The sequence below is a fragment of the Lolium rigidum genome, chromosome 6 (genome assembly GCF_022539505.1).
Source record: "Lolium rigidum isolate FL_2022 chromosome 6, APGP_CSIRO_Lrig_0.1, whole genome shotgun sequence".
In the NCBI taxonomy this organism is placed as follows: domain Eukaryota; kingdom Viridiplantae; phylum Streptophyta; class Magnoliopsida; order Poales; family Poaceae; genus Lolium; species Lolium rigidum.
In genome coordinates this window covers 127013628-127036786 of record NC_061513.1, presented here as the reverse complement: position 1 = coordinate 127036786, position 23159 = coordinate 127013628, and the positions used below count along the sequence as shown (strand labels likewise).

Below are 23159 nucleotides of genomic sequence, written 5' to 3'. Positions count from 1 at the left end.
TCTCCGCTTACTTACTGTTCTGTTGCATGTTTACTCGCTGCCATCTTTATTTCAGATTGCTATTACCACTCATATTCATCCATACTACTTGTATTTCACTATCTCTTCGCCGAACTAGTGCACCTATACATCTGACAAGTGTATTAGGTGTGTTGGGGACATAAGAGACTTCTTGTATCATGATTGCAGGATTGCTTGAGAGGGATATATTTGACCTCTTCCTCCCTGAGTTCGATAAACCTTGGGTGATCCACTTAAGGGAAACTTGCTGCTGTTCTACAAACCTCTGCTCTTGGAGGCCCAACACTGTCTACAAGAATAGAAGCACCCGTAGACATCAAGCACTTTTCTGGCGCCGTTGCCGGGGAAGTAAGGTAAAAGGTATTCACATCCTCCGACTACTAAGCTATTTCCTAGCACTGTTGCCGGTGTGTGAGTGCTCGAAGCTATTTCCTTTAGATCCTGCAATTGCATCTTTTTGTTTCTTGTTTTATTTTCACTAGTTAGGCATAATGGAAAACAACAAAAAATTTGGTGAGCTTTTTAATCTTTTTCCTGAGTTAGAATTGTTTGATGCGAAAATTAAAAAACCTATGGAACCTTATTTGCATGCTAGTAGCAATGTTATTAGTATGAACACAATTACTACTAATGCTATGGAGAAGTCTAAGCTTGGGGAAGCTAGTTTTCATGATCTTTTTAGCTTCCCATCTTTAGGGGAGAAAATTTGCTCTAATAATACTTTATCTCCCATATGCGATAACTCTAATGATGCTTGTGATATTTTAAATCCACCTACTGAAAGTATTCCATATAAAATACCTATGAAAATTATTGAACGTGTTATGGATAACCGCTATGAAGGGGATGGAACTGTCCATCCTGGAGATCATTTACTGTTTTTGCATGAATTATGTGGGTTATTCAAGTGTGCAGGTATCTCTATGGATGAAGTGAAGAAGAAATTATTCTCTATGTCGTTGTCTGGTAAAGCGGCGCATTGGTACAAACTCGCTGAAGGATGGGCATTCTCTTGATTGGAAGGATATTGTGCCTCTATTTTACTCTAAATTCTATCCTCCAAGTGAAATTCACGAAGACCGAAACCGCATATATAATTTCTGGCCTCATGATGGAGAGAGTATTGCTCAAGCATGGGAGAGATTGAAGTCTTTAATGCTCAAATGCCCCAATCATGAGCTTCCTGGTAATATCATCATTGATAATTTCTATGCAAGATTTTCTTTTCAAGATAAAACCTTGCTGGATACTGCTTGTTCTGGATCATTCACGCGCAATAAAGAAGAGTTTAAATGGAACCTTCTTAATCGGATTCAGGAGAACGCTGAAAATTGGGAGAACGACAAAGGTAAAGAGTCAGGTATAAATTATGATTATGAATGCATTGAAACTTTTATGGATACTGATACAATTCGAAATATGAGTGCTACTTATGGTCTTGACTCTCAAGTTGTTGCAAATCTTTATAAAGCTTTTGCCTCTCATTTTGAATTGCCTAGGAAGAATTTTGATAAGTATCATGAACCTTTCAAAGACACTTGCATGGAAAATGAAATTGTTGTTAATGATTGCAATAAACATGCTCAAACTTCTGAGAATGCTATTTCTTATAAGCATGTTAATTTTTGTGGAATGCATAGACCCTGTGGAATTAATCAAATCAAAGATGAATATTGTATCCACCATATGAATGAAAAAACTAGAAAGTGGTCTAGGGCTCTAGATGATCTTGGTAAAAAAGTTTGTGCCCTCTATCCTTTTATTTGTGAAATTTGCCATAGAGCGGGTCATTTTAATTTTCAATGCTCCTCCAATGATAATTCGAACCCCATGAGTGCTGCAAATTTGTATTGTGATGATGAAATTACTCCTAATCAGCATGATGAATTTACTTTATTTTTGTGGTGTGAAGAGTTATCAAGAAAAATCTCTTTGTTACATATGAGTGATCTTGATATTGATGATGTCCTGCATGGGTGTTTTTCTTATTGCATTGATAATTGCCATACAAATACTTACATACAAAATATTTTAGAAGATGACACTTTGCCAAAATATGATAGGACCGCTGTGTGCTTTGAACTTATTAATGAAAAGGAGGAATCCTCCCAAGTTTCTTCTATTGTTTCTGGAAATAAATCAGGTTATGTGGAGAAGCCTCCCTTCAAGCCTTTTCCTCCTAAAGAAGGGAACGAGGAGAAGGAAGAGAAGAAGAAGAAGAAGAAAAAGGGAACGAAGAAGAAGAAGAAGAAGAAGAAGAAGAAGAAGAAGAAGGGGAATAAAAAGAAAGAGGTAACAACATATCCCCGCGTGTATGAGATAACGATAGGTAACCGTAAGTATGTTGCTCCTGATGATTATTATGATAATGAATCTGAATACAATGATCTTCCTATGCCCTTTACCTACATTAGTGATCATGATTTGAAAGAGCACACTACTTTTGATATTGCAAATCTCTGGGAAACTAATTTTGAAAATGATAAATTTAATAATTGCCATAGTATTAGTACTATCTGTGCTTCCTCCCATAATGATACAGAAAGCTCTAAGCTTGGGGATGAGGTGTTTGAAAATTCTTTTGCTACTGATCATTATATGTTCGATACATCTCCTTCTAGTAACAATGATGGTATGGTCACAGATGAACATACTGTGAAAGATAACTATTCTATTTCTTATGATGACACTGTGCCTCCAATCTTTGATGATTATTATAAAGAATGCTATGATATAGGTTATAACTACCCTTATGAAACTTTTCATAGTTATGATTGGATTGCCAAAAACCATTCCCTTAGTATGCAACTTGTTTACCATGTTCAAATTCTTGATAATGATCCTGCTCCAATTACTATTAATGAGAAGAGTTTTTCTTATGCCAAAAATAATGATACTTTTATGCATATGAACCATGATAAGAATGTCTTAAGTGATGGATATATTGTGGATTTCATCAATGATGCTACTGAAAATTATTATGAGAGAGGGAAACATGGTTATATGCATCTTAATAATATTAAGTTTCCCCTCTTTATGTTGAGAATTTTGAAGTTGCGCTTGTATTGCCTTCTTATGCTTGTCACTTTGTTCTTCATGAATTTATTTGTGTACAAGATTCCTTTTCATAGGAAGTGGGTTAGGCTTAAATTTGTTTCATATTTGCTTCTTGATGCTCTCTTTTGCTTCAACTCTTATTTCTTGCACGAGCATCATTAAAATTGCTGAGCCCATCTTAATGGCTATAAAGAAAGAACTTCTTGGGAGATAACCCATGTCTTTATTTTGCTACTGTTTTGTTGTGTCTTGGAAGTTGTTACTACTGTAGCAACCTCTCCTTATATTTATTTTATTGCATTGTTGTGCCAAGTAAAGTCTTTGATAGTAGGGTTGATACTAGATTTGGATTATTGCGCGTAAACAGATTTGTCTCGTCACGAATTTGGGCAGGGTTCTCTGTAGGTAACTCGGAAAAATCTGCCAATTTACGTGCGTGATCCTCGGATATGTACGCAACTTTCATTCAATTTGAGCATTTTCATCTGAGCAAGTCCAAGTGCCTCTAAAAAATTCGTCTTTACGGACTGTTCTGTTTTGACAGATTCTGCCTTTTATTTCGCATTGCCTTTTTTGCTGTGTTGGATGGATTTCTTTGTTCCATTGACTTCCAGTAGCATTGGGCAATGTCCAGAGTTAAGAATGATTGTGTTACCTCTGAACATGTGAATTTTTGATTATGCACTAATCCTCTAATGAGTTTGTTTCGAGTTTGGTGTGGAGGAAGTTTTCAAGGGTCAAGAGAGGAGGATGATATACTATGATCAAGAAGAGTGAAAAACCTAAGCTTGGGGATGCCCCGTGGTCCATCCTCGCATATTTCAAGAAGACTCAAGCGTCTAAGCTTGGGGATGCCCAAGGCATCCCCTTCTTCATCGACAACTTATCGGGTCACCTCTAGTGAAACTATATTTTTATTCAGTCACATCTTATGTGCTTTACTTGGAGCGTCTGTTTGTTTTTGTTTTTGTTTTTGTTTGAATAAAATCGGATCCTAGCATTCCTTGTTTGGGAGAGAGACACGCTCCGCCGTTGCATATGAACACATGTGTTCTTAGCTTTATTCTTAATGTTCATTGCGAAGGTTGAACTACTTCGTTCATTGTTATATGGTTGGAAACAGAAAATGCTGCATGTGGTAATTGGTATAATGCCTTGAATAATTTGATACTTGGCAATTGTTGTGCTCATATAGATCATGTTTAAGCTCTTGCATCATGTACTTTGTACCCATTAATGAAGAACTACATAGAGCTTGTTAAAATTTGGTTTGCATGATTGGTCTCTCTAAGTCTAGATATTTTCTGGTTAAGGTGTTTGGACAACAAGGAGACGATGTAAAGTCTTATAATGCTTACAATATGTTCATATGTGAGTCTTGTCGCACCGTTTTATACTTGAGTTTGCTTCAAACAACCTTGCTAGCCTAGCCTTGTATTGAGAGGAATTCTTCTCGTGCATCCAAATCCTTGAGCCAAAACCTATGCCATGTGTGTCCACCATATCTACCTACTATGTGGTATTTCCTGCCATTTCAAGCAAATACTTCATGTGCTACCTTTAAACAATTCAAAACTTTATTACTGCTTATTTGTGTCAATGTTTTATAGCTCATGAGGAAGTATGTGGTGTTTTATCTTTCGATCTTGTCATTTACTCTTGACAGACTTTCACCAATGGACTAGTGGCTCATCCGTTTATCCAATAATTTTGCAAAAAGAGCTGGCAACGGGGTTCCCAACCCCAATTAATTAACTTTCATTAATAATTCTCTTCACATGATTTGCCCTGATCTATCAGTAAGCAACCTAATTTTGCAAATAGACACTCCTCCATGGTATGTGAATGTTGGAAGGCACCCGAGGATTCGGTTAGCCATGGCTTGTGTAAGCAAAAGGTTGGGAGGAGTGTCATCCATCAATAATGAAACTAAAATACATGTGTAAACAAAAGAGAAGAGGGATGATCTACCTTGCTGGTAGAGATAACGTCCTTCATGGGAGCCGCTCTTGAGAGTCTGGTTGATGAGGTAGTTAGAGTGCCCACTACCATTTGTTGACAACAACAAACACCTCTCATAATTTTACTTTTATACTCTCTATATGATTTCAAAACTTAAAAAGCTCTAGCACAAAAATAGTAATCCATGCTTCCCTCTGCGAAGGGCCATTCTTCTACTTTATTGTTGAGTCAGTTTACCTACTTCTTTCTATCTTAGAAGCAAACACTTTTGTAAACTGTGTGCATTGATTCTTACATGTTTACCTATTGCACTTGTTATATTGCTTTATGTTGACAATTATCCATGAGATATACATGTTACAAGTTGAAAGCAATTGCTGAAACTTAATCTTCCTTTGTGTTGCTTCAATGCCTTCTACTTTGAATCTATTGCTCTATGAGTTAACTCTTATGCAAGACTTATTGATGCTTGTCTTGAAATTACTATTCATGAAAATTCTTTGCTATATGATTCATTTGTTTACTCATTGTCTTCATCATTGCTTCGAATCGCTGCATTCATCTCATATGCTTTACAATAGTATGATCAAGATTATGTAAGTAGCTTGTCACTACAGAAATTATCTTTTTTATCGTTTACCTACTCGAGGGCGAGTAGGAACTAAGCTTGGGGATGCTTGATACGTCTCAAACGTATCTATAATTTCTTATGTTCCATGCTAGTTTTATGACAATACCTACATGTTTTGTTCACACTTTATATCGTTTTGATGCGTTTTTTGGAACTAACCTATTGACGAGATGCCGAAGGGCCAGTTCTTGTTTTCTGCTGTTTTTGGTTTCAGAAATCCTACAAAGGAAATATTCTCGAAATCGGACGAAATCAATGCCCAACATCTTATTTTTCCCGGAACCTTCCAGAAAGTCAAAGGGGGACCAGAGGGGAGCCCTGGGGGCCCCACACGTGTGGGCGGTGCGGCCCCGGGGGGGCGCGCCCCCCTAGTGTGAGGAGGCCCCGTGGCCCCTCCGACTCCGCCTCTTCGCCTATTAAAGCCGTCCTGACCTAAATCTTCGAGACGGATTGATGAAACACCAGAAAACCTTCCAGAGCCGCCGCCATCGCGAAACTCCAATTCGGGGGACAGAAGTCTCTGTTCCGGCACCCTGCTGGGACGGGGAAGTGCCCCCGGAAGGCATCTCCACCACCATCTTCACCGCCATCGCTGTCTCCATGCTGAGGAGGGAGTAGTTCTACCCCGAGGCTGAGGGCTCTACCGTAGCTATGTGGTTCATCTCTCTCTTTGTGATCTAGTTACTCTAGTGATGTTATTAAAGTACTCTATTCCTCCTTCATGATGTAATGGTGACAGTGTGTGCATCATGTAGTACTTGGCATAGGTTATGATTGTAATCTCTTGTAGATTATGGAGTTAACTATTACTATGATAGTATTGATGTGATCTATTCCTCCTTTCATAGTCTGTCGGTGACAGTGTGCATGCTATGTTAGTACTTGGTATAATTGCAATGATCTATTATGCACTCTAAGGTTATTTAAATATGAACATTGAATGTTGTGGAGCTTGTTAACTCCGGCATTGAGGTGCTCTTGTAGCCCTACACAATTAATGGTGTTTGTCATCCAACAAGAGAGTGTAGAGTGGTTTTATTATGTGATCAATGTTGAGAGTGTCCACTAGTGAAAGTATGAACCCTAGGCCTTGTTTCCAAACATCGAATCTCCGCTTACTTACTGTTCTGTTGCATGTTTACTCGCTGCCATCTTTATTTGAGATTGCTATTACCACTCATATTCATCCATACTACTTGTATTTCACTATCTCTTCGCCGAACTAGTGCACCTATACATCTGACAAGTGTATTAGGTGCGTTGGGGACACAAGAGACTTCTTGTATCGTGATTGCAGGGTTGCTTGAGAGGGATATCTTTGACCTCTTCCTCCCTGAGTTCGATAAACCTTGGGTGATCCACTTAAGGAAAACTTGCTGCTGTTCTACAAACCTCTGCTCTTGGAGGCCCAACACTGTCTACAAGAATAGAAGCACCCGTAGACATCACGTCGCCGCCAGAGGCGCTGCCGGGCAAAGCCTCAGTGGCGGCGGCGGAGGTTCTCGTCCGCGACTCGGCGCAGGGGCGCGTCTTGTGCTGGCGGTGGCGACCGCACCGGCCAGGTCGACGGGGCGTGATACGTCTCCGACGTATCGATAATTTCTTATGTTCCATGCCACATTATTGATGATATCTACATGTTTTATGCATACTTTATGTCATTATTATGCGTTTTCCGGAACTAACCTATTGACGAGATGCCGAAGTGCCGGTTCCGTTTTCTGCTGTTTTTGGTTTCAGAAATCCTAGTAAGGAAATATTCTCGGAATTGGACGAAATCAACGCCCAGGGTCCTATTTTTCCACGAAGCTTCCAGAAGACCGAAGAGGAAACGAAGTGGGGCCACGAGGCGACGACACAACAAGGCGGCGCGGCTGGGCTTGGGCCGCGCCGGCCTATTGTGTGGCCACCTCGTGTGGCCCCCTGACCTGCCCTTCCGCCTACTTAAGGTCTCCGTCGCGAAAACCCTACCACGTTCGACGAAACTAGAGAAAACCTTCCAGAGCCACCGCCATCGCGAAGCCAAGATCTGGGGGACAGGAGTCTCTGTTCCGGCACGCCGCCGGGACGGGGAAGTGCCCCCGGAAGGCTTCTCCATCGACACCACCGCCATCTTCATCAACGCTGCTTGTCTCCCATGAGGAGGGAGTAGTTCTCCATCGAGGCTCGGGGCTGTACCGGTAGCTATGTGGTTAATCTCTCTCCTATGTGCTTCAATACAATAATCTCATGAGCTGCCTTACATGACTGAGATTCATATGATGATGCTTGTAATCTAGATGTCATTATGCTAGTCAAGTGGATTTTACTTATTTGATCTCCGGAGACTCCTTGTCCCACGTGTGTAAAGGTGACAGTGTGTGCACCGTGTGGGTCTCTTAGGCTATATTTCACAGAATACTTATTCGCTATTATGAATGGCATAGTGAAGTGCTTATTTATATCTCTTTATGATTGCAATGTGTTTTGTATCACAATTTATCTGTGTGCTACTCTAGTGATGTTATTAAAGTAGTTTATTCCTCCTGCACGGTGTAATGGTGACAGTGTGTGCATCGTGTAGTACTTGGCGTAGGCTATGATTGTGATCTCTTGTAGATTATGAAGTTAACTATTGCTATGATAGTATTGATGTGATCTATTCCTCCTTTCGTAGTGTGAAGGTGACCGTGTGCATGCTATGTTAGTACTTGGTTTGGTTATGTTGATCTGTCATGCACTCTAAGGTTATTTAAATATGAACATTGAATATTGTGGAGCTTGTTAACTCCGACATTGAGGGTTCGTGTGATCCTACACAGTTAGTGGTGTTCATCATCCAACAAGAGGGTGTAGAGTCTAGCATCTATCTATTTATTCTGGTTATGTGATCAATGTTGAGAGTGTCCACTAGTGAAAGTATGATCCCTAGGCCTTGTTCCTAAATATCGCTATCGCTGCTTGTTTACTCGTTTTACTCGCATTTATACTCGCTCGCAATATTACTACCATCAACTGCACGCCAGCAAGTACTTTTCTGGCGCCGTTACTACTGCTCATATTCATTCATACCACTTGTATTTCGCTATCTCTTCGCCGAACTAGTGCACCTATTAGGTGTGTTGGGGACACAAGAGACTTCTTGCTTTGTGGTTGCAGGGTTGCATGAGAGGGATATCTTTGACCTCTTCCTCCCTGAGTTCGATAAACCTTGGGTGATCCACTTAAGGGAAACTTGCTCGCTGTTCTACAAACCTCTACTCTTGGAGGCCCAACAACTGTCTACAAGAATAGAAGCACCCGTAGACATCAAGCACTTTTCTGGCACCGTTGCCGGGGAGGAAAGGTAAACGGCACTCACACACCGGATCCCGGCAATGAAGCACTTTTCTGGCGCCGTTGCCGGTGAGGAAAGGTAAAAGGCTCTCATACTCCGGTCCCAGGTAAAGTACTTTTCTGTTGCCGTTGTGTGTGTGCTCGAAGCTATTTCCTTTAGATCCTGCAATTGCATCTTTTTGTTTCTTGTTTACACTAGTTAGGCATAATGGACAACAATGAGCTTCTTATTCTATTTCCTGATTTAAGACATGGATGGTTTGATGCGAAAATTAAAAAACCTATGGAACATATTAGTATGAACGCTTTGAACACCATTGTTGCTAATAATATGGAAAATTCTAAGCTTGGGGAGGCTGGCTTTGATGAGCATGATATTTTTAGTCCCCCAAGCATTGAGGAGAAAATTTACTTTGATGATACTTTGCCTCCTATTTATGATGATTATAATGATATTGGTCTTTTAGTACCGCCTGTTATGGAGGATAAATTTGATTATGATTACAATATGCCTCCTATATTTGATGATGAGAATAATAATGATAGCTACTTTGTTGAATTTGCTCCCACTACAACTAATAAAATTGATTATGCTTATGTGGAGAGTAATAATACTTTTATGCATGTGAATAAGAATGCTTCATGTGATAGTTATATTGTTGAGTTTGTTCATGATGCCTCTGAAAGTTATTATGAGAGAGAAAAATATGGTTGTAGAAATTTTCATGTTACTAAAACACCTCTCTATGTGCTGAAAATTTTGAAGCTACACTTGTTCTATCTTCCTATGCTTGTTACTTTGCTCTTCATGAACTTGTTTATTTACAAGATTCCTTTTCATAGGAAGCATGTTAGGCTTAAATTTGTTTTGAATTTGCTTTTTGATGCTCTCTTTTGCTTCAACTCTTATTTCTTGCGAGTGCATCATTAAAACTGCTGAGCCCATCTTAATGGCTATAAAGAAAGAATTTCTTGGGAGTTAACCCATGTGTTTATTTTTCTACAGTACTTTTGTTTTATATTTGAGTCTTGGAAGTTGTTACTACTGTAGCAACCTCTCCTTATCTTATTTTATTGCATTGTTGTGCCAAGTAAAGTCTTTAATAGTAGGGTTGATACTAGATTTGGATTACTGCGCAGAAACAGATTTCTGTCTGTCACGAATCTGGGCCTAATTCTCTGTAGGTAACTCAGAAATTTTTTCCAATTTACGTGAGTGATCCTCAGATATGTACGCAACTTTCATTCAATTTGGGCATTTTCATCTGAGCAAGTATGGTGCCATTTTAAAATTCGTCTTTACGGACTGTTCTGTTTTGACAGATTCTGCCTTTTATTTCGCATTGCCTCTTTTGCTGTGTTGGATGGATTTCTTTGTTCCATTGACTTCCGGTAGCTTTGTGCAATGTCCGGAAGTGTTAAGAATGACTGTGTCACCTCTGAACATGTGAAATTTTTGATTATGCACTAACCCTCTAATGAGTTTGTTTCGAGTTTGGTGTGGAGGAAGTTTTCAAGGGTCAAGAGAGGAGGATGATATACTATGATCAAGAATAGTGAAGAGTCTAAGCTTGGGGATGCCCCCGTGGTTCACCCCTGCATATTTTAATAAGACTCAAGCGTCTAAGCTTGGGGATGCCCAAGGCATCCCCTTCTTTATCGACAACATTATCAGGTTCCTCCCCTGAAACTATATTTTTATTACATCACATCTTATGTGCTTTGCTTGGAGCGTCGGTTTGTTTTTGTTTTTGTTTTTGTTTGAATAAAATGGATCCTAGTATTCATTGTGTGGGAGAGAGATACGCTCCGCTGTTGCATATGGACAAATATGTCCTTAGGCTTTACTCATAGTATTCATGGCGAAGGTTGAATCTTCTTCGTTAAATTGTTATATGGTTGGAATCGGGAAATGCTACATGTAGTAATTCTAAAATATCTTGAATAATTTGATACTTGGCAATTGTTGTGCTCATGTTTAAGCTCTTGCATCATATACTTTGCACCTATTAATGAAGAAATACATAGAGCTTGCTAAAATTTGGTTTGCATAATTGGTCTCTCTAAGGTCTAGATGATTTCTAGTAAAGAGTTTGAACAACAAGGAAGACGGTGTAGAGTCTTATAATGTTTACAATATGTCTTTTATGTGAGTTTTGCTGCACCGGTTCATCCTTGTGTTTGTTTCAAATAACCTTGCTAGCCTAAGCCTTGTATCGAGAGGGAATACTTCTCATGCATCCAAAATCCTTGTGCCAACCACTATGCCATTTGTGTCCACCATACCTACCTACCACATGGTATTTCTCCGCCATTCCAAAGTAAATTGCTTGAGTGATACCTTTAAATAATTCAAAATTTATCACCTCTGATTTGTGTCAATGTTTTATAGCTCATGAGGAAGTATGTGGTGTTTATCTTTCATTCTTGTTGGGCAACTTTCACCAATGGACTAGTGGCTTCATCCGCTTATCCAATAATTTTGCAAAAAGAGTCGGCGCGGGGTTCCCAACCCCCAATTAATCAACCTTCATTAATAATTCTCTTCACATGTTTTGCTCTGATTCATCAGTAAGCAACTTAATTTTGCAAATAGACACTCCTTCATGGTATGTGAATGTTGGAAGGCACCCGAGGATTCGGTTAGCCATGGCTTGTGTAAGCAAAAGGTTGGGAGGAGTGTCATCCATAAATAAAACTAAAATACATGTGTAAACAAAAGAGAAGAGGGATGATCTACCTTGCTCGGTAGAGATAACGTCCTTCATGGGAGCCGCTCTTTGAAGGTTTGTCCGGCAAGGGGGTTAGAGTGCCCACTACCATTCGTTGACAACAACAAACACCTCTCAAAATTTTACTTTTATGCTCTCTTTATGTTTTCAAAACCAAAGCTCTAGCACAAATATAGCAATCAATGCTTCCTCTCGCGAAGGGCCTTTCTTTTACTTTTATGTTGAGTCAGTTCACCTATCTCTTTCCACCTCAAGAAGCAAACACTTGCGTGAACTGTGCATTGATTCCTACATACTTGCATATTGCATTTGTTATATTACTCTATGTTGACAATTATCCATGAGATATACATGTTATAAGTTGAAAGCAACCGCTGAAACTCAATCTTCCTTTGTGTTGCTTCAATACCTTTACTTTGATTTATTGCTTTATGAGTTAACTCTTATGCAAGACTTATTGATGCTTGTCTTGAAAGTACTATTCATGAAAAGTCTTTGCTTTATGATTCACTTGTTTACTCATGTCATTACCATTGTTTTGATCGCTGCATTCATTACATATGCTTACAATAGTATGATCAAGGTTATGATGGCATGTCACTCCGTAAATTATCTTTGTTATCGTTTACCTGCTCGGGACGAGCGAGAACTAAGCTTAGGGATGCTGATACATCTCCGACGTATCGATAATTTCTTATGTTCCATGCCACATTATTGATGATATCTACATGTTTTATGCATACTTTATGTCATTATTATGCGTTTTCCGGAACTAACCTATTGACGAGATGCCGAAGTGCCAGTTCTCGTTTTCGCTGTTTTTGGTTTCAGAAATCCTAGTAAGGAAATATTCTCGGAATTGGACGAAATCAACGCCCAGGGTCCTATTTTTCCACGAAGCTTCCAGAAGACCGAAGAGGAAACGAAGTGGGGCCACGAGGCGACGACACAACAAGGCGACGCGGCCTGGGCTTGGGCCGCGCCGGCCTATTGTGTGGCCACCTCGTGTGGCCCCCTGACCTGCCCTTCCGCCTACTTAAGGTCTCCGTCGCGAAAACCCTACCACGTTCGACGAAACCAGAGAAAACCTTCCAGAGCCACCGCCATCGCGAAGCCAAGATCTGGGGGACAGGAGTCTCTGTTCCGGCACGCCGCCGGGACGGGGATGTGCCCCCGGAAGGCTTCTCCATCGACACCACCGCCATCTTCATCAACGCTGTTGTCTCCCATGAGGAGGGAGTAGTTCTCCATCGAGGCTCGGGGCTGTACCGGTAGCTATGTGGTTAATCTCTCTCCTATGTGCTTCAATACAATAATCTCATGAGCTGCCTTACATGACTGAGATTCATATGATGATGCTTGTAATCTAGATGTCATTATGCTAGTCAAGTGGATTTTACTTATGTGATCTCCGGAGACTCCTTGTCCCACGTGTGTAAAGGTGACGAGTGTGTGCACCGTGTGGGTCTCTTAGGCTATATTTCACGGAATACTTATTCGCTATTATGAATGGCATAGTGAAGTGCTTATTTATATCTCTTTATGATTGCAATGTGTTTTGTATCACAATTTATCCGTGTGCTACTCTAGTGATGTTATTAAAGTAGTTTATTCCTCCTGCACGGTGTAATGGTGACGAGTGTGTGCATCGTGTAGTACTTGGCGTAGGCTATGATTGTGATCTCTTGTAGATTATGAAGTTAACTATTGCTATGATAGTATTGATGTGATCTATTCCTCCTTTCGTAGTGTGAAGGTGACCGTGTGCATGCTATGTTAGTACTTGGTTTGGTTATGTTGATCTGTCATGCACTCTAAGGTTATTTAAATATGAACATTGAATATTGTGGAGCTTGTTAACTCCGACATTGAGGGTTCGTGTAATCCTACACAGTTAGTGGTGTTCATCATCCAACAAGAGGGTGTAGAGTCTAGCATCTATCTATTTATTCTGTTATGTGATCAATGTTGAGAGTGTCCACTAGTGAAAGTATGATCCCTAGGCCTTGTTCCTAAATATCGCTATCGTCTGCTTGTTTACTCGTTTTACTCGCATTTATACTGCTCGCAATATTACTACCATCAATCGCACGCCAGCAAGCACTTTTCAGGCGCTCGTTACTACTGCTCATATTCATTCATACCACTTGTATTTCGCTATCTCTTCGCCGAACTAGTGCACCTATTAGGTGTGTTGGGGACACAAGAGACTTCTTGCTTTGTGGTTGCAGGGTTGCATGAGAGGGATATCTTTGACCTCTTCCTCCCTGAGTTCGATAAACCTTGGGTGATCCACTTAAGGGAAACTTGCTGCTGTTCTACAAACCTCTGCTCTTGGAGGCCCAACACTGTCTACAAGAATAGAAGCACCCGTAGACATCAGGGCGTCACGGCATGGCGGCGGCCGGAGGACATCGGCGACCCTAGTGTGGACGGCAACGGGTGGCGGCGGTGGTCTGGGCCCCGATCTGGGCCCAGATGGGCCTAGACGGGACTGGGGCATGGCTTTGCTCTGCGAGGTCCCCGACGGCGATTCGCGGAGGAAATCTTTGGCTATTCTTGCGACGGAGGAATCTAGAGTAACTGCTCTGGGCATGGCGGTGGTGTCCATCTTCTCCGTCGGAGGTGGTCGGCCAGGCTGGTAGTCCTGTGTGGGGATCATGGGATCTCACACAGGTCTCCGGCAATGGTGATCTAGTCTGGGGTGTCATGGCGGCCGGTGAAAACTGAGCCTCGACCTCGGTCTTGGTGGATGATGGCGGCGTCGGTCGACGTCATTACCTTGTCGAAGGCGTCATCTTTGCCCGTCTTGGCACTACACTCGGCGAGTTGGGGATGCGCGGCTGCCGGTGAAAACCGTGCTCCGACTTCGGTTGGCGGACGATGGCGATGTGTCGCGCCGCTACCTTCTTGAAGGCATCGTCGTCGCAGTCTGCGGTCTCTCACTTGTGCTGCTCCGGGGGAAACCCTAGGTCCGGGTCTCCCGGATCGAACGATGGCGGCGCGCCCTGCGTCGTTCTACCTCTTAGGGCATCGTTTTTGGAGCAACTGCTGGATGTTGGCGGTTCTCAGTGGAGTGGTGTTCATCTACCACATTGTTGGCGCTGAGTTTCAGCGGCATGGTGCTGCAGGGTATCAACGACAGATGCGGGATGATGTATAGGTGCAGGATGGTGGAGCCGTCTGGCGTCATGATGGCATCGACGGCAGGTCTTGCAAGGTTAGTGCGATGATCTCTCTTGAAGATGGAGTCGAGGAAGACGGCGGGAGCAACTCCTGTGGCATGGGCGTTGGCGTGCGCTGAGAGTCTGCTTGACTGAATGTGCTTCTCACCTGCTATTGGACGGTTTGGGAAGGTATTTAGTTTTGGTTGATGTGAGTTGGTGTATTGTTAGCCTCTTTATCCCACTGTAGGTATAGTAAGGTTGCTTCGAGATTGGTCTTTTGTATTGTTTCATGTAAGGTTCGTGAATAATCTAATAAAAAAAGTCGTGTGCATCCTTTGGATGCAGAAGCTAGGATGATTTTTCCCCATTTCGAAAAAAAAACAATGCTATCTTTCGGTTCATTGGATCTGGCACAAATGTTTCAGATGAGATCGGCAAAAGTCTTGAATCCTCGGTACAAATAATCACATTCTTCTACTTTGCATCATACTCCCGTATGTTAGCTTGAACCGTAAAACTTTTTACAAGCGTGCCCTTTCATCGCTAGACTCGCTAGCCTCCGGCCAAATTCCGGCAATGGAGGCGTCGTTCAACATTATTAACTCCACCAACCCCTCCCAGTGAGCTCCGCTCGCTTTTTTTTTCTTCTTCTTCCCCATCCTCTCCAGGCAGTGGCGGAGCTACAAAGAAATTTATGGGCGGGCCAAGCCACAAAAAAAAGCAAAAAAAAATGTTCTTACTCAGTTCATACCACTTCACCTAAACATTAGATTACTCAAATCTTTTGTTTTCGTTGGTTACAGATCAACAGATTATTGGTAAAATAAGCATCCTCCCTCTTATTATGCAACCTTATTTTGATGATTTTTTATTGGCAAAATAAGCATCTCACTCCATACCTTGAAAAAAAGTAACATGTTCATTTGATTGTCCCTTCATGGTTGTGTTCTTGTTGTTCCAATTCAATCAAAGTCAAACGATCAGTTGCTGCTGAAAGATCTTCTTCAACTTCACTTATGTCATCATCTTTTTTTTCAAGATAAAATCAATTCTTCTTTGATTGGCCTTCTTCCATTGGCAGTAGCAATTCAATCAAAGTCAAACGATCAGTTGCTGCTTAAGAACGAAATGTTCGTGGCTGTTCGTGGGCAGTGGGAGAAAGAGAGCATCCTGGATGTAGGTCGTTTTGGTGGGCTGGGTCTCTGATGATCAGTACCTAATTTTTTTTGTGCCGAAAACCTGGGCGGGCCGTGGCCCAGTTCGGCCCTCACGTAGCTCCGCCAGTGTCTCCAGGCACCATAGCCGTCATTGGGAAGTTCGTCCCGAGCGTATCCGGCATGGCCAAGCTTTGTTGAGGCAAGGCCACCACACACGGTCAGTGCGGACACACATGGCTAGGCAGGGGAGGATGTCTCCCTGAGAATCTAAAAAATGGCTAGGCAGGGGCGGGCGACCCGGCTATGCGTGGGCAGCACACGCAGCATGGGTGGCGGATGGCTAGAAGGCGGCCAACGGCTAGGCAGACAGCTTGGAAAAAAATATGAAAAGGGATAGAAGGAAAAAAATATGAAAAAAATGCTAACAAGTGGGCTTTTTTGTGGAATATTTTGTTTTACAGCTTTTTGATTACGGGATCTGCTCGGCCAGAGCTCGTGTGAGCCTCTAATTCAGTGGCTTGCAAACCAGTTTTAAGGGCTGTGTTTTTACAGGATCTACTAGAGTTTCTTTAAGTCTTTAACTTTTGTTCTAGGTTAAAAATAATAATTTTGGCAATATTTTAGAAAAGGGTATCAATATTCACAAAGCGTATTTGTTTGGTATTACGTATGTTGACATTTTTCTGTCAGTTTTATCATACTTATAATTTTCCTGAATTATCTTACATTATATTTTGAGAGCGAGGGAGTACTAAACATCTCGCACCAAAAATTAATTTTTTTTAAGAAGATTTTTTTTTTGGAGCACCGTTTTGCACGACCTGACCTGTACTGGTGAGGAGCAAACGCATTCCCCGTCCTGCTTCTCAGCCACTCTCCGCCGTTGGATCCGAGATCGTGCGCACCACCACCGCTCGAGCCGGCAGCGTTAGCAGGGGCTGCGTGCGAAGACCCCGACACGCGAACCCACTCTCCGGCTCGTCCGACCGAACCAACCAGCAGCCGGCCGATCGTCTCCGCCGCCGCCGCCGCCGCCGCCCCGCCGGCGATCCGGTAGCTGTCCTCCCGTTATCCCAGCTGTCTAACTGCTTGTGTCTCTCTTTGTTACGCTCAAGTTGAGGGTTCATAGCTTCAGGGAGGCAGTGCGCAGTAGAGGGATCCGCGCGCGACCGGGGGCGATGCGGCCGCAACGGGGCGTGGGCGGCGGCGGCGGCCGGAGGGAGCCCGGGCTGATGACGAGGGCCGTGGACAAGGTCTTCCGCTTCGTCCGCCTCGCCGAATTCGAGATCCTCTTCGTCCTCTTCTTCCTCATCGCCTTCATCCTCTTCAAGGATCTCGTAAGCCCGCACCCCCATCACTCTTCTCTTCTCTTCTCCCCCAGTTGAACATTTCGCATCTACTCGTACGTAGTATCGTGTCAAAATTCTGGCAATTGACACCGTCCGCCTGCGTTCGTGATGATTAAATGGCATAGAGAAATAATCAATTGGAAGCGTAGGGGAGGGGGGGTAGATAATCTACTGCTACTATTCTCCACGGCTTTGGATTTTTTACATAATAAAGATAAAATGGTGGCATTGCTGTCGACAGTTACTGCAGGAACTATGCTTTTCAAATCGAAACCACCATTTCCGGATACACACATTCATGTAATGTACTGTCAACCTGATGATATAACTTGGAGAGCTGATGGCTACAGATAGATAGGTAGCAAAAGCAAATCATGCCTGTAGCCATATGCGGTTTGGTTACCTTGGTGTCAGCAAGTGTAGTCTGGTTCACATAATCTGCTATATCTGCTATTCTGGATTCTGTTATCTTCTTGCACTAATAACTGAATGAATGATTTGTGTTACAGATGTCACGACCAGACTACAACCAGATCTTTGTCAAGAAGCCTGATCTAGATGACCGCTGGCCTTAGAGGGTAGGAATTATGAAATGTTCTTATTGTAATGTAACCATTTTTCCAATGTATTGCATTATACGTACATTCCATAGATGCTTCTTTAAACCTCCAACTTATGACTACCTATTCAATACTTTGAAGAAGTTTGCTGACATGTTGCTGCCTCCAGTTTTCCGAAAGATTCAGTCGCTCACCATTGCTTCTGTGCTTGTTTTGGTATGCGCCTTCAATTTTCCTGTTATGTACAAGCAAGCTACCGCATCATGTTAAGTGATCCTAGTGAAGTTACCGATATTTCTTGTCCAGGGCATGTTGTTTCTCTCCATTTATTATGCGTGACATCCTGATGATTTCTAAGCGAAGCTTGGTGTAATGGAATGCATTCGTCATTGATGTGTGCCAAACATTGACTCAGACGGTAATCTTGTTGATTACTCAAACCCAGCATTCACCTTAGTCATTCGAATCTTCAAAATCTAATAAGAATATATAAGATTTGCTCAAAAGTATATATACATTTCCATGCCGATCTTATTTTGGTCATCATTTGATAAGTATCTCCGTTAATGGTCATGATCATAGGACAATTTCAGTCATTGATAGCTGTTGCTTATAAAAAAATTGTGTGTGACTATAATCAGATAACTGAGTCTGGTGTGTGTCCGTCATAATATCCAACACAACATATAGATACATGGGATCATGATTATTAGATCCTGAAATCTTAATCGGGCTACTCTTCTTCCTCAGGGTGCCCGCTAGATGCGTCCTTATTAGACAACTTCTATGAAATTATTTCTGCTGATGTTGAAGTTCATATGTTGTCATATATAGTTTCTTTCAGTTCTTGTGCATCGGTGCAATCCATTCGGGCCTTGTTCGGTTAGTCCCGCCCCGGCCGGGATTTGGACTCAACCCCCGTGGGTCGACCGGGATTGGCCTGGCCGGGAATCAACCCCGGACAGCACTAGAAATTGCGTTCGGTTAAACCCGGTCTAGATCCCACCCCGGCCTAAACCACCCCGATCCCGTCCAAATCGCGTGTATTAAAAACATCGAGTCCCACCCCGTGGAACTGTTCCCTGCGTCCTCGTCCCGAATCGGTACCGAGAATATCTCGCTCTTTTCTCCCTCGCGCGATTCAAGGCTGCGCCGCCGACGACGGAAGGACCGGCGGCGAGGATGTAGTGCACAGCAGCCGGACGAGATGGGCGCTCCCGCCTCGAGCGGATGTCTGGCGAGGAGCCCGGCCGGAACTCTAGCTAGCCTAGGCTAGGTCCCATCTCCCCTGCCGCTTCCCGTCGGAGAAGATGAAGCAGCTCCGCGCAACAGGTTTGGGCGCGCGCGCTCTCCCTCCCTCCCAGATGTCAAGTTCCTTGGATAGTAGTAGATTTTTTGGTGATTTTGCGATTGGTCGTTACTAGGCCGGTGATTTAGCTGCAGTTTCCCTGGGGAGTGGGGAGTAACCGAACAAGCAAATGTCCTGCAGGGATTATAGGGTGTTTATGGGAAGGAATTAATGGGGATCTTGGTGACACGAGGGGATCACCCAATTCCTCGGGTGGTTTGTTCCACGTGTGTATTGGTTCGGGATGAACCGAACGAGCCCTCGATGTTATCTGTACCATGACTGATGATTTTTTCTAGTGGCTTTGCATGTGTAAATTCACCAATCTGATCTTCTGTATGAATTTCATCTCGAGCTATATGCACAATTGTTGTAACAGTGAATTGTGCTTTGAATGGCTTTTGTTAATTAGTAGGTATTTTCTTGGATTGACTTTAGTTCCTGGTCTTTGAACACATTTTTGGAGTCTGCCTCGAAACTATATTCTACATGGAGTATTGTCTTTCGTTTGTTTGTTCGAAAGCAGTGCTTTAGCTTGTTCTTTTGATGGGAGTGATGGTAACTATTCATATGCATAATGAAGAAACTATGCTGTTATATTATATATCTTCTTAGCTCCTGTTCTATTCTTACACAAGCGTTGAAATTATGTATTCTGATGATTTTGAAGTTCATCTGTTATCATATATTTTCCTTCAGTTCTTGTGCATTGGTGTGATTCACTCAATTTTTGTAAGTTGTGTTCGGCGCTGTGATGATTATCTGGTGCCTAGCACACAATTTGACTGATCTTTTGTATGAACTTCATCTAAATTGTATGCACAATTGCTGTATGTGCTGTGGCTCTTTGTGATGTGTGCGATTCATTTGGTGTTTGGGCTTTGTACTGTTACTTTCTGTGACTATTTTTTCCCAGCTACTGGCACATATGAAGTTCAGCAAAGTTGTATGCGCATTGCTGCAACACGAACCATGTTTGGAGCATGCCGTTTGTACAGAGTTTTGTTTGATTTGTTCTCATGCATGATTCTTGTTGTCCTTTTGATGTTAACATGAATAATGAGGGTGCTCAAGTTGTTTATGAAATTGATGCTCATGGACGACATGACATAGACGTTTGTTTTTGTTGTTCCGTTCTTGTTTTTGTGGCTTCTTGTCCTGCTGAAGTTCTTCCTGTTCTGTTGTTACCTCTCCAATTAGTAAATTGTGAACCACCAGCGGATAAAAAGTACCCTGAGATTCCAATCCATGTGAATAATCTGACTAGTTGGGGAAAACAATAGACCTATACATGAAGCTGGATTGTTATTCACATATTTCAGTGCCCTAGTTGAGGTGCCAAGCCTCTTTTACACAACAATTGGTTACAGCTTATAACAGGAATGCTCCAGTTGAGATCCATAGGGAGCATTCACAAATGAAATGTGTTTTTACAACACCATGATGATGATCACTACAACAAACATTATCAAATAAAACCCGAGTTAAAAGCTATGAACAGAGCTACAAATGCTAATGTGGTCTGTATGTACAGTTTATAAATGATAAAAAGGAATGAATTACTAGAACGATAGTTAAGCTGTGCAATTGGTGCTGCTACTATTGGATCATCGTCTGACGATGGCTCTCGAGTGCCTGAGGACCATGTTGAAGGGTGTCCTCCACGGCGACGCCCGTACTCGCTGAGGGCATCTCCAGCGGCGCGACGCAAATGGTCGCTGAGCGACCGTTTTCGTCCGCCGTGACCGGAAATGCGTCTGGGCCCTGCTCAAGCGGGGCGACGCAAAGTGACCGGCCCGTCCGCGGAGACGCAAACCTGACTCAAATATGCGCCAGGTTTGCGTCTCCGCGGACGCTCGGCGGTCGCGGAAAATGTCCGCGTTGGGTACATCCGGGCCCGGTCGGCAGTGACTAGATAAGCAAAATATTTTTTCATTACTATTGATTGGCCAAAAGGACCATCTTTACGAACATGGTTAGTGGAGTTAACCTAAAACTACAATTGTCGTACCTACTCGCCGTCGCGCGGCCTACACCGGCCTCGGTTACTCGCGATCACGCGCCCTACCACGGCCGCCGGATGGGCCGGCGCCGTCGTCGAAGCGGGAGCGGTTCTTGCACTCCGCGCGCCGCGCACGGCGGCGAACGGACATCTCGTCCTGCCACGAGCGCCGTCACCGTCGCAAAGGCAACCTTCCTAGCCGCCGCCTCCGCCGTCGCCCGGGCCTCCTCCTCTGCCGCCGCATGGACCGCCGCCGCCGCCCGGGCCTCCTCCTCCGCCGCCGCCGCGTCCTCCTCCGCCTGGACCGCCGCCTGGATCGCCGCCACGTCGGCGACGAAGCGGGCCCTGTCCCTAGCCGCCGCCGCCGCCGCGGTTCGTCCCCGGCGGCGATGGCGACCTCCAGCTCCCGGTTCTCCTGCTCGACCCGCGCGGGAGAACGGCCCCTACGCTGGAGCGAGTCCAGGTCGGAGCACATTAACCCCCTAGCCATGGCCGTCGCATAGCTGGCGGCTTCCTCCTCCGCCACCAAAGCCTAGCGGCGCTGGGCGTCCCCTGCCAGGGACTCGAAGGACGCGAGCGAGAACCCGGCCGGTCACCGGCGCACTCGAAGCGCCCGGGCACGGGGGGTCGTCGTCCGCGATGTCGTGGATGACGGCGTCGGCCGGAGGGGCCGCGAGGGCCGCCCGCGCCTCCGCGAGCTCGGCCATGGCGTTGGCGATCTCCGCCCTGGTCGCCGCGAGGCGCCCTTCCGCGCGCTCTGCCGCCTCCGCCTCCACCTCCGCGACCTCCGCCTCCGCCTCCGCGACCTCCAGGTCCAGCTGCTGGGCCTCAACGCCGGCGGCAGCTACCTCGTCCACCTCCTCCTCCGGGTGGAGCTGGCGGCAAATGTCAACAACTTGCTCCCAACTCATGTGGTCCGCCATGGATGGATGGTAGTGTGAGGTGTGCCCGTCGCACCCGGCGGTGTCCACCGTATATAGCCACGGCGGGGCGGGAAACGGCGTTGGCGCGCAGGGCGTTTCTCGCGCGCGCGAAACGCCGGCGAAACTTGCGAATGTATTGGGCGCGCGCGGGAACGATCGTCGTCGCGCGGGAATAGTTAATCGCCGGCGGCAGTTCTCGACGGGACGTAAAACGCCATTAGCGACCTTGACGCTGTCCCCGATAAAATATGCGTCCGCACCGCTGGAGCTACCCGACCCAAACGGTCGCCCTGGGCCACAACGCGTCCGCGGGCCGACGCAAACGGACATTTCGGACGTCCGAAATGCGTCGCGCCGCTGGAGATGCCCTGACCGCCGCCTTCCCCATGCTGTCGCCTAGCGGGATGAAGCCTGAAGCAGCCCGGCCGGTGAGGCGGCCCAGTTGATCGGTTGCTACTTGCTTTCCTATTTATTCTTTTTTTACATTAATAATTGTTTTCTAAAGAAAATACTCCTACATTACTTGATTTCCTATTCGTTCGTCTAAAGTAACTACACCGCAAAATGTACAGCCTGCGAAAATTCTAAAAGAAAAAAAAGCCTACCTTTGCCCAGGTTTGGCGGCGAGCTACGTGCTAGTTGCTTTTGGTGTCTAGAAATTTTTAGGAAGTGGTTTCACTACTTAGAGCATTTCTACCGATCCTCAAATTGGTTAAATTCGGGTATTTGCAGATCGGTTTGAGGGTTTAAGGTGTTTTTTTGTCCAGTCCAGACACCTTAAATTGGTCACCCGTAAATTTTTTTGGAGGCCGGCCTAGATACCTGGATACGAGCCCGCGACCTTCATAGTTGGGGTTTCGAAGGCGTTTTTGCAGACCAATCTGGTTACAGTCAACGCTCTCGCGACAGCTCGCTCCAACACAGTTCGTCGATAA

The 23159-nt window shown here is 44.2% G+C and overlaps 1 protein-coding gene across 1 annotated transcript; it reads left to right on the top strand.

The window, feature by feature from the left end:
• Positions 1-17220: 17220 nt before the first annotated feature.
• On the top strand, positions 17221-18105 carry LOC124658878. The gene is made up of 2 exons (XM_047196873.1): positions 17221-17379; positions 17901-18105. The coding sequence occupies exons 1-2, from the start codon at positions 17221-17223 to the stop codon at positions 17964-17966; spliced, it is 225 nt and encodes a 74-aa protein (XP_047052829.1). The 3' UTR covers positions 17967-18105.
• Positions 18106-23159: the final 5054 nt, after the last annotated feature.

What these genes read in the sequence shown, in the direction of transcription:
- LOC124658878 (XM_047196873.1), top strand. Translation starts at nt 17,221, where the DNA reads ATGCGGCCGCAACGGGGCGTGGGCGGCGGCGGCGGCCGGAGGGAGCCC. An exon ending in TCATCCTCTTCAAGGATCTC is followed by an intron (nt 17,380 to 17,900) that starts GTAAGCCCGCAC and finishes TTTGTGTTACAG; the next exon opens with ATGTCACGACCAGACTACAA.